The 14,086-nt window shown below is 40.8% G+C and overlaps 1 protein-coding gene across 1 annotated transcript in view; it reads left to right on the top strand.

Annotated features, from left to right (window-relative positions):
* Xpo7 (exportin 7) overlaps window positions 1-13,143 on the top strand; it is a 39,075-nt gene extending 25,932 nt beyond the window's left edge. Inside the window, exons 20-28 of the mRNA XM_040293315.2 lie at window positions 1,035-1,123; window positions 1,866-1,973; window positions 4,411-4,493; window positions 4,695-4,909; window positions 5,146-5,284; window positions 8,106-8,266; window positions 9,359-9,457; window positions 10,489-10,616; window positions 11,541-13,143. Of these exons, the coding sequence (XP_040149249.1) occupies window positions 1,035-1,123; window positions 1,866-1,973; window positions 4,411-4,493; window positions 4,695-4,909; window positions 5,146-5,284; window positions 8,106-8,266; window positions 9,359-9,457; window positions 10,489-10,616; window positions 11,541-11,634 (1,116 nt within the window). The 3' untranslated portion in view covers window positions 11,635-13,143. The remainder of the gene's footprint in view (window positions 1-1,034; window positions 1,124-1,865; window positions 1,974-4,410; window positions 4,494-4,694; window positions 4,910-5,145; window positions 5,285-8,105; window positions 8,267-9,358; window positions 9,458-10,488; window positions 10,617-11,540) is intronic.
* The last annotated feature ends 943 nt before the right edge of the window (window positions 13,144-14,086 follow it).

The following is a 14,086-nucleotide window of genomic DNA, read 5'->3' as shown; positions in this document are numbered from 1 at the left end:
CAAGTAAAAATTACCCACAAGAACCTCCTTGACAATGGACTACAGCAATCAGACACATCTTTGTCATGTCCCATGGAACAAGTCTTTTAGACTGACCATGTTTTAGACTAGAAAATTGAGCTCCTGGTATCAGCTCAGAAATAGAACCATATGCTTAAAGCACTCTATTCAAAAAAGTGTGGTAATTTTTGCCAAAAGAGTGAGGATCCCCATATGTTCTACCTTCTTGAGCATATTGATAACTGTTGGAGTTTAAAAGCAATCTTAATCCTGATAGAAACCCCCCCCCAGTAGAAATTTTGTTAATGGAGTATTGGGTTTGACATCTTGGTGCATGCTTGTGAGTCCTAAGATGGGCCTTCCTACCACCTAGCAGTATGAGCACTGGCAAGTTATTTGGCCTCTTCAAAGCCATGTCTCTGTCAGAGGAGAGTACAGTGATTTACAGCCCCAAGGTTTAACATAATAGTCTTATTTCCAGACCCCAACCAAAGAGAAGGTACTTTGTAAATTCCCCGTATCTTCCTTCTGGTAGGGTCTGCATTTGAGTTCTTTTAAGACACAAACCTTTAGGATATGTGGCTCTTCTGTCTTTTCTTCTGTGGGCCTTCCTCCCACCCCATTCTTTTGGAATGGCCTTTTTTTTTCCCCTTAAATTTATCATTTTAATATCTTTAAAACTTACCAGCCTTGATTTTTGCTATACTGAGCCACAGACCATCCTGTTTTCTTAGACAGCTTATATGTCCCTTATCTGAAATACTTACAACAGAAGTGTTTCATATTTTTTTACTTTTTTTTTAAATATTTGCATACACATAATGAGATATCTTGGGGATGGGACCCAAGTCTAAATACAAAATTCATTTGTTTCATATCAAAGTGAAAAGATCTCATTCTAGCATGGAGGAAAGTGATTCAAAATATTCAGTAAATATCTGTTGAACTAGAAGGAAGAATTTGATTACAAGGTGTGTGAAATCCCCCATTGTTTGGCTTTTCTTCTATTTTTACATTTTTGTCTTCTGTTACAGCGAACTCTAGTTGGCCTAGTGAGAGACCTGAGGGGGATAGCTTTCGCCTTCAATGCCAAGACCAGCTTCATGATGCTGTTTGAATGGATGTATCCTAACTCAAACTAGAATTATAGTATACAAGTCTCAACTGGAGCATAACTTGATGATGGAGTTATGGGGGTTGGGGGGTTGGCAAGGGAGGCATGGTGAGGCAAGAAGATGAGGAGTTTCCCATAAGGTCTGCCATGTGTCTGTCCTATAAGCTACCACTTCAAAGTGGTCTAATGACACAATGTTGCCTGAGGTTAGGACATGAATGAGATCATTTCCCAGTTTCTCTTATAGGGCCCAAATATATAAATTCCTGTGGAACTGTTGCATGTAAACTCCATTACTCTTAGAAAAGAGAGATGGTTCCATGTATTCCCTACCCCCGAAAAAAAATGAAAGGAAGAAAATAAAAATAGATTTTAGTATTAGGAAGTCTAACTTTACTTCATAATCTTAAACAGATCATTTTAAATCGGTGTGCCTCTGTTTAAATAATTATGACAAGGAAATAGTTTATCCCCATCACAGCAGTGGTAAATAACAATATGAAATACACCGTGCTTTGCAGAAAGAAAAGCACTGTATAATTTAAAGTGTATCATTAGATACACTTTACAGGCTAAAAGAGTACAAAATCACTTCAGCATTTTCTAGATAGAATGATTCCCAGGTTAGCAAGCAAGAGACAGGAAAGTAGTGGACTATAATTTGAGTTTATACTTGGCTAGTGCTGACAAATTGTTTAAAATTCTCTATCTTTCTGGATTCAGAAATTCTTCCTCAGCTTCTCATTTACAGATACCCATCCTACATGCCAATTCTCCAGCGGGCCATTGAGCTCTGGTACCATGACCCAGCCTGTACCACACCTGTGCTCAAGCTGATGGCTGAACTAGTTCATAACAGGTAAACAGGTGGAAGACATCAGAAGGGCATAGCTACTCTTTAGCTGAGAAAGCCCTGAGAGAATTTTCTTTATCTCATGCTTTGGGAAGACTGTGGGAGATAAGATGGCACTGCTATCAAACTTGAAAACCCATAAAAGTTTGTTTTTCTTTGAAAGAAGAATATCAACCACACAAAGCCATAGCTGCCTGCAGGAAATAAGTCACCTGTTAGTCTCAGGGTTTCCATTCTTATGAGAAGGAAGTTTGGCAAACAAGATTCTGATTTCACTGCCTACAGATACAAAAGTTAATGTGGTAATGGTGTCACGTCTGGCACATTTCAGAGTAGAGATAGTTGAGAAGGTTATGAAATAACCTTCTTTAGAAAAGTGCTTATTTAGACAAATTGAAGAGGGATCAATAAAGTTTTGCTTTTGTTGAAAAGTAAGAAATACTTCCAAAACACCAAATTTTAAATTTGCCCGACAATTTAAGGATGGTTAAAAAGGAAAGACCAACACCTTAGCTTTGCTAGAATTTCAGGTATATGTACATCTGTCTTGGCACTCTGAGAGAATTCATTTTCAAAACTACCTTAGAACTGGGTGTAGCGGTGCACACCTGTAATTCCAGCCACCCAGGAGTCTGAGCAGGAAGATCACAGGTTCAAAGCCAGCCCTGTCAACCTAGTAAGACCTTGTCCTCAAACTAAAATTTTAAAAAGATCTGGGGATATAGCTGTCATAGAGTACCCCTGAGTTCAATTCCCAGTACCTCCCAAAAAAAATTTAAAAAGAATTATTTATTTATAAAATAGATACTTGAGAGTACCCAGTGTCTGCCGGGCCGCTTCCTTATCTGTTGTGCTAGGCAGAATCTCTGCTTTCTTCACTGTTAAGTGCAATGAAAAGAAGAAGACAATTTCAGGTTATGATTAAGTGCTGTGGGAAAAAAGAAAAATTGAAAGGAATAGGAAGCTCCAGGAAGGCCTCTTAGAGACTCAATGACAAGACAACTCTGGTAGCCCTGCAAGGGTAAGGAGTGGTCTAAACTGAGAACACAACTGCAGAGTACTAAGAGAGGCAGAGTTTGCTGGGATCTGAGACAGACAAATGCGACTGTGATGACAGCCTGGCAAAGGCAGGCTGTGATAAAGAGAGTCAAACCAGTAGGCAGAGGCCCAGTTTCCTGTGTCCCACACAGCAGTAGAGGATTTGGCATTGATTCTCATTGCAGTGGAAAGCTTCTAGGGCATTTTAAGCAAGGTTGTAAAATGATCTTGATTACATCATCTAAAGGTATTGTTCTAGCTGCTGCTGTATAAAGAATGAGGACCACTGCAGGCAGGAGTAGAAACAGGGAGGCCCTATAGGCGGTGGGTGGATTCAGGGCACATTTTAGAACTAGATCTTCATGGATTTGATGGAGACAGGGGGAGTCAAGAAGGGCTCCTGGATTTGAGACTTCACCAACCTTTGTCAGATGCTCACAAGTAGAGCAGACAAATCCCAGCTACTAGAGAGGCTGAGGCCAGCCTGGGCAATTTAGTGAGACTCTGTCTCAAAAGGGGATGGGGGTGGTACTCAGTGATAGAGCACTCCTAGGTTCAATCCCCAATATCACCACCACCGCCACCCCATTAAAAAAAAAAAGAAGAAAGAAAGAAATTTGTCAATAGAAAAGGTTTTATGCTCTCATGAACAAAGAACTCAAAACAATATTGTTGGAAAAAAATCTTCCTTTTCTGCCTAGCTTCTATTGGAGCAATCCAGGTCCCTTTGTATCTTTTCTTCTTCTAAAATGGTAACAATATATATACCCCTCCCTCCCTTCATTGTCACTGAGGCTATAAAGGTGATTAAATTATTGTCTAAAGGGCTGTAATAGGAGCTATATGTCAAGTGAAATTGGGAATTATCAAAGAGTAATTTTAGATGTTGCCTCTTTTTGTTTGCTTTGATGCTGGGGGATTGAACCCAGGGGCACTCAACCACTGAGCGACATCCCCAGCCCTTTTTTAATTTTGAAACAGAGTCTCACTAAATTGCTGAAGCTGGCTTCAAACTGACATATTCTCCTGCCTCAGCCTCCCAAATTGCTGGGATTACTGGCATGTGCCACTATACCCAACTTGTTTGCTTTTTGGCTTTTCTTTTTCAGTGCAAAGGATGGAACTCAGGGCTTCACATATGCTAGGCAAGCATTCTACACTGAGATACCACCCAGCTCTGTTTGTTTCTTGAAAATATTTTTTCAATTTGAGTAGCAGAAACATGAATACAGTATGTTGGGCTTCTGGAGATTAGCGACATGACTGTATAAATATCTTCAGCAAACTTGGTTATCCTCACCTTGGGACAAGTTGTCTGTATATTCTACTCCAGTAAGAGCCTCATGTACCCCTGTTTTCCAAGAAAACACTTTTGACTCTTTCTCCCTGTATATTCTCTGCTCAGATCCCAGCGCCTCCAGTTTGATGTCTCTTCTCCCAATGGCATCTTGCTTTTCCGAGAAACCAGCAAGATGATAACAATGTACGGTAAGTACTTTAGAGCAACAGGCCCCTGGAAATAGTCAAGATAGCATCCCCAGGGGTGCTTTGTTCCTTATACATATGTATCACAGTGCCAGTTGCTAGCATGGGCCTGCTGGAATTTTTATACCTTTGGAATAAGAGGGTGGCATAAAAATATTAATTCTAATGTGGCTGATTAAATATTTATCTTACATGTCTACTCAGGCAATCGCATCCTGACACTAGGAGAGGTCCCAAAGGATCAAGTTTATGCCCTAAAGCTCAAAGGCATCTCTATCTGCTTCTCTATGCTGAAGGCTGCTCTCAGTGGGAGTTACGTCAATTTTGGAGTCTTTCGTCTCTATGGAGACGATGCCCTGGATAACGCTCTACAGACCTTCATTAAGCTGCTTCTCTCTATTCCCCACAGTGATCTCCTGGTAAGCCTTAAGCCTCATTCATTGATAGGATCTTGCCCCTCATCATTTTTTTTTTTTTGTTAACCTAAGACTGTGATTGAATGTTTCTCCCAAGAAACCACAAACTAACCCCTTTCTGCTAACAAACTTTTCTTTTTTAACCAAGTGAAAGGAACAATACTATTTTATTTAAGGTCTGCTTCCTCCATGCTGAAGACCACACTAACTAGGATGATTTTCTTCCTCCTCTGCCATAGGATTACCCCAAGCTCAGCCAGTCTTACTATTCACTACTGGAAGTCCTGACCCAGGACCATATGAACTTTATTGCAAGTCTGGAACCTCATGTTATTATGTATATTCTCTCTTCCATTTCTGAAGGACTTACTGCACTTGGTAAGCAACACAGTGGGCTGACTTATACCACTTAACAGAAGGAGAGAATCTTGCCCCAATGTTCAAAGGATTATTGTTTTAGGAAGTACACCCCAATAACCAAGTATGATAGTCATAGCACATTCTCTTGCAGCAAGTTCTTATTGATCCCCTCCTAAATACCAGGCACTGTGTGAGATACTAAGGATACTATAATTAACAACATATAGACCCTATCTTTAAAGAACTTTGTATCTAGTGAATTAAACAGGCACACAAATGGATATCTGCCTGTTTACTATACTTACACACTGCAGTGAGGTGAATGCAGTGTGCCACAGCCCTCAGGAAGAATACCTAAACTCCTGGCTTTGAGGAGATGTGGTCAGGGAAGACCTGCTGAAGGCTTGACAGCAAAGCATCCACCAGGCTGGGCGAGTGGCACACACCTGTAATCAGAGCAGCTCAGGAGGGTTGCAAGTTCAAAGCCAGCCTAGTAATTGAAAGAGGCCCTAAACAACTTAGCAAGATCATGTCTCTGCATAAAATATATATTTTATGTATATATATATAAGTGCTGGGGATGTGGCTCAGTGATTGAGCACCCTTGGATTCAATCCCCAGTACAAAAAAAAAAGCATACATAGCAAATCTGCACAGGTGTTACCCAAGTTGCTAGCCATGAGCCCTGCTGGCAAGGAGGAGGCAGGAATTCCAGATAGCTACAGTAATGCAGAAGAGTAAGGAATGAAGTGAGGCTGAATTCTGAGTAGGTACAAAAATGAATGTCATGAAGGGCCCTTCTAGTAATATTAGGGTGTGTTTAGACTCTTTCCTGAGGGCAGTAGAAACTGCATAAGTTTTTCCATCCTAGTCCATACAGTTCCTATTGACTGTTTTGTTTCTACGTTACCTCTCCAAAGTTTTTGTGTATATGTGTATACATATGCATGTTGTGTTTTTAGAGAATAAAACACTTTTTTTTATATTAGGCTGGGCAAAACAGAAATAAGGTTAAGTAAACTGCAGAATAATCAAGCTATATTACAAATGTACACAGAATGACTTCTAGATTATCTATTGTGAATTATCCATGTCTGGACCATTTCTATGATACACATTTACTTCCATCAGGAGCTTATCCATATCGAGGACAGTCCAGTCAGGTGTCAGATCTTGCTTTGGAAGGCCATTTTATATCTTCTTAAAAACAGAGGGACCAAGCTGGGGTTGTGGCTCAGCAGTAGAGCACTCGCCTAGCACATGTGAGGCCCTGGGTTCAATACTCAGCACCATGTAAAAATAAATAATTAAAATAAAGGTATTGTATCCAACTACAACTAAAAAATAAATATTAAAAAAAAAAAGAAAGAAAGAAAAATAGAGGGACCTCACTGGGCACAGTGTCACACACCTGTAATCCCAACAGCTGGGGAAGCTGATGCAGGAGGATCACAAGTTCAAGGCAAGCCTCAGCAATTTAGTGAGGCCCTAACTAACTTAGTGAGGTACTACCTTAAAATAAAAAGGACTGGGGATATAGTTTAGTGGTTCAGTGCCTCTGGGTTCAATCCCTAGTACTGAAAAAAAGAAAAAAATAGAGGGACCTCAGCACTCCAGGAATCAGAGATTTATTTACTCTTTGACGTATTTATCATTCAGCCCATTTGCTTCACCTAGTCAGCATTCAGTCCACAGGTTGTGCTATCATATTGCCTTGGTAAAAATTAACAGATGAGTTGGGCACAATGGTGCACAACTTTAATCCCAGTGACTTGGGAGGCTGAGGCAGGAAGATTACAACTTTGAGGCTAGCCTCAACAGTTTATTAAGACATTAAATGGGCTGGGGCTATAGCTCATTGGTAGAATACCCACAGGCTCAAGCCTTAGTGAATATGGGGCGGCGGGGGGCAGGGGCAACAAAGGCTGGCTTTCCCCAAGATGCTTCAAAGATAACAATACACTCCGTTCTAAAAAATGTAGATGTCCACAGGCTATATGAAGTTGGTTTTAACGCCATACCCTCTACACCAGGTAACTCGGCATAGGCCCACACCTCAGCCTTGTTGGATTCTAATCACAGTGTTTTCAATTACTAGCACTATGTGATTTTTCAGCAAGTTTCACAGCCTTTCCAAACTGTGCTGTTCTTGTGTGTAAGATAGACACATCCTAGAGTTCTTATGACACATACATCCTAGAGTTCTTGAGAGGATAGAGATAATACTATCATGTACTCAGCACAGTATTTGGCACAAATGAAGTGCTGGATGAAGTAAACTAGTTGTAATTTTTTTTAATTGAAAGTAAAATTTAAGGAAATTCCACACACATCTAAAAATACACACACATCTTTCTAATCTATTTGTGATTTTTTCACAAAGCAGAAGACACATATTCATAACACATTGAGCCAGTAATTTAATTAATATTATTACCATACACTCAGTATCAAACTTAGAAATTGGACTTGGTATGGTGGCAAACACTGGTAATTCCAGGTCTGTGGGAGACTAAGGCAGGAAGATTGTAAGCTCAAGGCCAGCCTCAGCAGTTTAACTAAATGCCGTCTGAAAAATAAAAAGTCTGAAGCTGAAGCTCAGTGGTAGAGCACTTGCCAATGTGCTACCAAAAAACTTAGAAGTTGGGCCTTGCTGTATGATAGTATGATGGGGTAAGAGGTTAACAGGAGACATCCTGAGTTGGGCTTTGGCTGAAATGACCACATGCCCAGTCTTAATGGGGTACTTCTCTGGGATCTAGTCAAGAGTGATCCCTATTGCCCAAGTCACCTTCGATAGCTCAGTATCCCTCTCTTCCCCCTGCCCGCTTGGCTCCAGACACCATGGTATGCACAGGCTGCTGCTCCTGCCTGGACCACATCGTGACATACCTCTTCAAGCAGTTGTCACGTAGCACCAAGAAGAGAACAACACCCCTGAACCAGGAGAGTGACCGCTTTCTGCACATCATGCAGCAGCATCCAGAGATGATCCAACAGGTAAGGAAGCTGCCAAAGGTTAGGAAGCCGTGACAAAGTGTCCTACAGTAGAATAGAGAGTGGAGGCCAAGCAAGATGATGAATTGACCTCTCAGTTTCACACTGCTAAGGTAGAATTCATGTCTTAAAATCAGTGGAGCAGGATGCTCATGCCTGTAATCCCAGAAACTCAGGAAGCTGGGGCAGGAGGTTCACAAGTCTGAGGCCAGTAACTTAGCAGGACCCTATCTCAAAAAATAAAAATTAGGCAGGGGATGTAGCTTAGTGGTAAAGCACTAGAGTTCAATCTCCAGTATCCCCCCCAACTAAAATTAAAATTTATAGTGGATTTTGAATTTACTAAATAATCATTGGATATAGAAAGTCTAAAAAAAGTCAGGTTCTGAATTGTTTTGAATGGCACAAACCCTTTGTCTTGATCCTATTTCATGCACTGTCCTCTTCCCATGCACTGCTGCCCATTGGTGAACACTGAGTGTAAGTTAGCAGTAATCAACCTTCTTTCTGGCTTATGCTTCCATTTGCAAAGCTAGAACAAGAAAGTAACTGATCACACCATATGTCTCCATATTTTATTTGTCTGTAACAAAAACAAGATTTGAAGGAACCTGCAGAAATACAATACTAAAATAGATGAGAAACTGGGATTAGTAGAATTTTTCATATTTAAACCAATAGTGTTTTAGACGCTCTCACCATTGTCTGTTCCTCAATAGCAATGAAATAATTCACAACTCCATCATATCCACAAAATGTCAAAAAAGCTGTCTGAGACCAGTACTGGGAAGCAATACTGTAAGGTGGTTTCGCCTACTGTAGTTGGTTTACTTGACTTCATCCCAGTCCCCACAAGTCAAGAATAAACTGGGAAGGTCCATTTGTAAATGAAATTATCAAGTCAGTTTAAAGAACAGGAAATCTTAGATGAAGAAAAACTTACCTTGAAATAAGACTGAAATTAAGCGTCACAAAATATTTGTCTGGTTTACCCTACGTACAAAAAGCTTTTCCTAATACCCTCCTCTATTTGGGATCTATCAACTTATTTTGGGTAGCCACATACTAGGTCACTGCCTGATTTTCTATTTTCAGATGCTGTCCACGGTGCTGAACATCATCATCTTTGAAGACTGTAGGAATCAGTGGTCTATGTCTCGACCTCTGCTTGGCTTGATACTACTTAATGAAAAGGTAGGAAAGCCAGCTTCCTGATGGCAGAGGCAGTGGTGACATACATTGGCTGTCCCAGGCACTATGGGAAAGGCTTATAAAAAGCAGGCATGGTGGTGTATGCCTGCAATCTCAGCTACTCAGGAGGTTAAGGAGGATCACAAGTTTAAGGCCAGTCTAGGCAACTTAGTGATACCCCATCTCAAAAGAAGGGGCTGGGAATATAGCTCAGTGGTAGAACGCTTGCCTAGCATGCATGAGACTCTAGGTTCAATTCCCTAGTACGGCAAAAAAATAAAAATAAATAAAGACTAATAGAAATATCCCAGAAGTATGGCAAAACAGGGAATTTGGGCCATTTACTGAGTATACCCTATTCCTGCTTGCCTGATAGAAGTAGACCATGTGGCAGTTCAAAGGGTAAAATTCATTTCCTCTAAGTAGTAAGAGGACTCCTTTAAAGGAAGAATATACCTGGATATCAGAGCACTTGATAACCCAAGTTCCACCATAAATAAATAGGGCTTGATTTCTATAAAAGAAAACAGCTTAAGGTACTTTAGAAATTTAAAATTCCTGATTTTTAGTTGTGCACACTCCTGTAATCCCACCTGCCCAGGAGGCTTAGGCAGGAGGATCACAAGCTCGAGGCCAACCTGGGCAACTTAGCAAGGCCCTTTCTATCAGAATTTTAAGAAAAAAAGAAGAGGGTGTAGCTCACTAGTAGAGTGTTCCCTCCCCATTATCACAAAAAAAAAAAAAAAAAAAAAAGTATCCAGGGGCTGAAGTGGTGGCTCAGTGGTAGAGCGCTTGCTTAAGCATGTTGTTGAGGAGTCACTGGGTTCGATTCTCGGCACCACATATAAATAAATAAAATAGGCATACATTGTCAACTAAAAAAAAAAAATTTTTTTAAAAAGTATCCAGTTTTAGTAGGTAGTGTATTCCATTCCTTTTTTAAAAACATTATTCCACCACTCTGTAGGTGAACAAAAGGCTAATCTGCCTTTCCCCCATCTTCCCTTACCTTCTGTTTCACTCCTTGCCCACAGTATTTTTCGGACCTAAGGAACAGTATCGTCAACAGCCAGCCACCAGAGAAGCAGCAAGCCATGCATCTGTGTTTTGAAAACCTGATGGAAGGCATTGAGCGGAATCTTCTAACAAAAAATAGAGACAGGTAAGCACAGAGGACCCTGCCAAGAAAACCTGGGCAGCTGTTAAATTTTAAATCATTGAAACAAGGGCCATTCTCTGTATTTGAAGCCCATCTAAACCAATGCTGTCCAATAGAAAGCACGCCACATATATAATTTTAAATTTCTTAGTAGCCACATTTTTAAAGAGTCAAAAGAAACAAGCAAAATTCAATTTAATATTTTAAGTAACCCAGTTTATCTAAAATGTGTCAAGATATAATCAATACTTTACAATTGAGTCTTAACATTCATTTTATTGTACTATCTTAAATTCCATGTATTTTATACTTACTGGCACACCTCAGTTCAGAAACTTGATCTCTATTTAGATTTCATAAATTTATTGTTGACAAAGTAGATTCCCATACCCAGGTTGCTCCAAACATACTTAGATGTTTTCTAGTAGCTGAACTGAATATCTGGGTTTTTTATTTAATTCTAGTTAAGGTATTTTAATTATAATTAACTAAAATATGACTGGAAAACTGAATTTTAAATTCTATTTGATTCAGTTCTAAGTCGCACAGGCCACAGATGTGGCTAACATGTGGTTAGCAACTGCCATATTGGAAATACCAGCTCCGTATCACTGGTCTCTTGGCATTAATTAAGAGATGAGATAGCTTCATTCCCTTACCACCCTCTCTTTGTGAGGGGTTACTTACCACCCCTGTGATTGATACTCCTTTTATACTGTCATGCTGAATTTCAGGTCTTAAGAGTGAGATTAACTGACCTAGAACTAGAACCCATCTATCTATTCCTTTGTTTTTCTTCTCAGTAGCCACTTCTCTGCTGTCTGTCATATGTGTGTGTGTGTGTGTGTGTGTGTGTGTGTGTGTGTGTTTTTAAGCAAAAACTTTTCCCTACCACCCTCCCCCAACCCACATGCATCCTTTCTTCAGGTTCACCCAGAACCTGTCAGCATTCCGTCGGGAAGTCAACGACTCGATGAAGAATTCCACTTATGGCGTGAATAGCAATGATATGATGAGCTGACACCTCCTTGGACTCTACTTGTACAGAGCAGCATCCCTTTGGTGTGGCCCAGAGGGGCAAACAATTGCAAGGGAAAGGGCCTGGCTGATCCTGGCTCCTTCCTCCAGGGGTGTGGGGAAAATGGCAAAGGTCAACTAGCTACTTCCCCAGGGAATAGGGGTGTGTGTGCACTCACTAGTGGGCAGGGCGCTGCTGGTTCCTGGGCAACTGGGTGGGAAGGGTGGTGGGAGGAGACAGAGACACAAACATCTGAGACTCCAGCCCCTTCCTGCTGGGGCCACCCAATGGGGGAGAACCCCCAGTGTCCTGCCACAACCTGCCTTGTATAAACATGTACATTTTTTCATAACATTTTGAACAAGGTTTATATTGACTCAAGTTTAAAAACAAAAAGTGTGACTGAAAAATTTTTACAGAGTCTAGTGCACCAATGCTGATGTGAGGGGTTATGTATGCGAGTGAAGAAAATGTGTATTCTGGTGGCCTGAAGCTTTACTGGACAAGGATGTGTGAAAGTGCAGAGATATATTTAGTGACACGGTGTAGAGAGGCAAAAAAAAAAAAAGTAAAAATTCCAAATGTATATTTTTTCTTATTGCCCTTTCCTTACCCCAGAAATGATCACTTCCTGTTGCTGTATTAACCCTTGTTATTAGGAACTCTAAGCCATGCCAGAGCACTGTCCTTCCCGTTTAACTGTGGATTCTGCCCTAGGTCCCCTGACCTCTTGCAGTGACAAATAACTCCAGCTAAAAGTATTTGGTGTTCTTATCACCATCCTTTCTCCCACTTTGCTTACCCTCATCCTCAGACAGATGCCTCTTGCTTTTAAAAGTTGGATTTAACTATGTGTTTTAGGGTTCTTGGTCTCTGTATAAAGGAGAGACCACAGAGAAGTAAATGAGCCAGTTGCTCTCTGGTTGAGCAATTTGGGTGAGTCCACCAGAGGCCTAACTGTGTGTGGCCATAACTTTGTCTTCCCCAGCCCTCGAGGCAGTGTGTGTGGGTGTGTGTGTGTGGATATTTATGTATGTACCCTGCACTCGTGAATGTATGTACTGGAGGAAGTTACGACAGGGGAGGGGTTCTTAATAACAAGGTCTACCTAGCATGAAGTATTTAACATTTTCCCACCCCTTGAAAATATACATTTTTATAAAATGAAAACCATAATAAATGTTTTGAATATAAAAAATTAACCTACAGAGGAAAATTAATGGAGAAAGCTATTTGCCTTGTACTTTTTCCACAATTATTGCTGCTAGTTGTTCACATCTCTAGTTCAGCTCTTGCCCATGGGACACTCATCAATTAGGTTTTGTTTTTATTTCTCTCCTCTACCCCCAGAAACAAACCTGTTGATTTTTTTTTTTTTTTTTTCCTTTTCCTCTGGCGACTGTGTGGTGACTCCTTTCTTGCGTGATCAGGTTGCGGATAGACTTGTAAGGGTGTTTGCTGCATACAGTGTAAGCATTGTGACCGCCAATAAACTTCAATGGTTTCTACTGACCTGGTTTCAGCAATCAAGTCTAGTGTGTGTTCAGGGACGTGTCTCACTCTAAACACAAAGCTGTTTGAAACATGCATTCTTAAAAGCCAGTGAGCGACAGGGGCCTCTCAACCTGAAAAATTAACTTGTTTCAAGTAAATGCAAGTGGTGGCCACACCTATAATCCCAGTGACTCAGGAGGCTAAGGCAGGAGGATAGCAAGTTCAAGGCTAGCTTGGACAACTTAGTAAAACTGTCTCAAAATACAAAAAAAAAAAAAAAGTCTGGGGATGTTGTTGCTCAGTGGTAGAGCACCCCTAGTTTTAAAAAAAAAGAACAAGCATTGGACTAAGTCTCACTCAACTTCGTTTTCAAAGTATGATTGATTGGGCTGACGTTCATAGGGGATAGCATATGTTGTCCACAGCTGTAATGAAGCCACCTCTTTACTAGCATGGTACTAACGTGGCCACCAGCAGACAAGCAGTAATTGAAGAAAGCCCAGCTTTGTTAGTGTCTTGACATCTGCTCTTCTGGTGTGGGCTGGGCTTTATTCATAGATCCTGACAAGTTCAAAGGCAAATGCTATCCCCTGGAATACTTCCAGACCTTGTGGGCCAGATTTAGCAAATGAAGAACACTAATGAAATGTGAACTCCTAATTCCTGAGCTGCCCAGTACCTAAGTATGCTGGAGCTTCATTACCAAAAACACTGGAAAGCAGGTGTGTACCTTACTGCAGGTTAATAATATCCAGTGAGGGGCTGGGGATGTGGCTCAAGTGGTAGCGCGCTCGCCTGGTATGCGTGCAGCCCGGGTTCGATCCTCAGCACCACATACAAACAAAGATGTTGTATCTGCCGAAAACTAAAAAATAAGTCTAGTGTGTGTTCGGGGACACCTCTCTCTCTCTCTCTTTTTCTTTCTCTCTCTCTTTAAAAAAAAATAATAATATCCAGTGAT

Source organism: Ictidomys tridecemlineatus, chromosome 14, assembly GCF_052094955.1.
Source record: "Ictidomys tridecemlineatus isolate mIctTri1 chromosome 14, mIctTri1.hap1, whole genome shotgun sequence".
Classification (NCBI taxonomy): domain Eukaryota; kingdom Metazoa; phylum Chordata; class Mammalia; order Rodentia; family Sciuridae; genus Ictidomys; species Ictidomys tridecemlineatus.
Note: the sequence above shows the minus strand (reverse complement) of the source record. Positions and strands in the feature narration are given on the sequence as shown.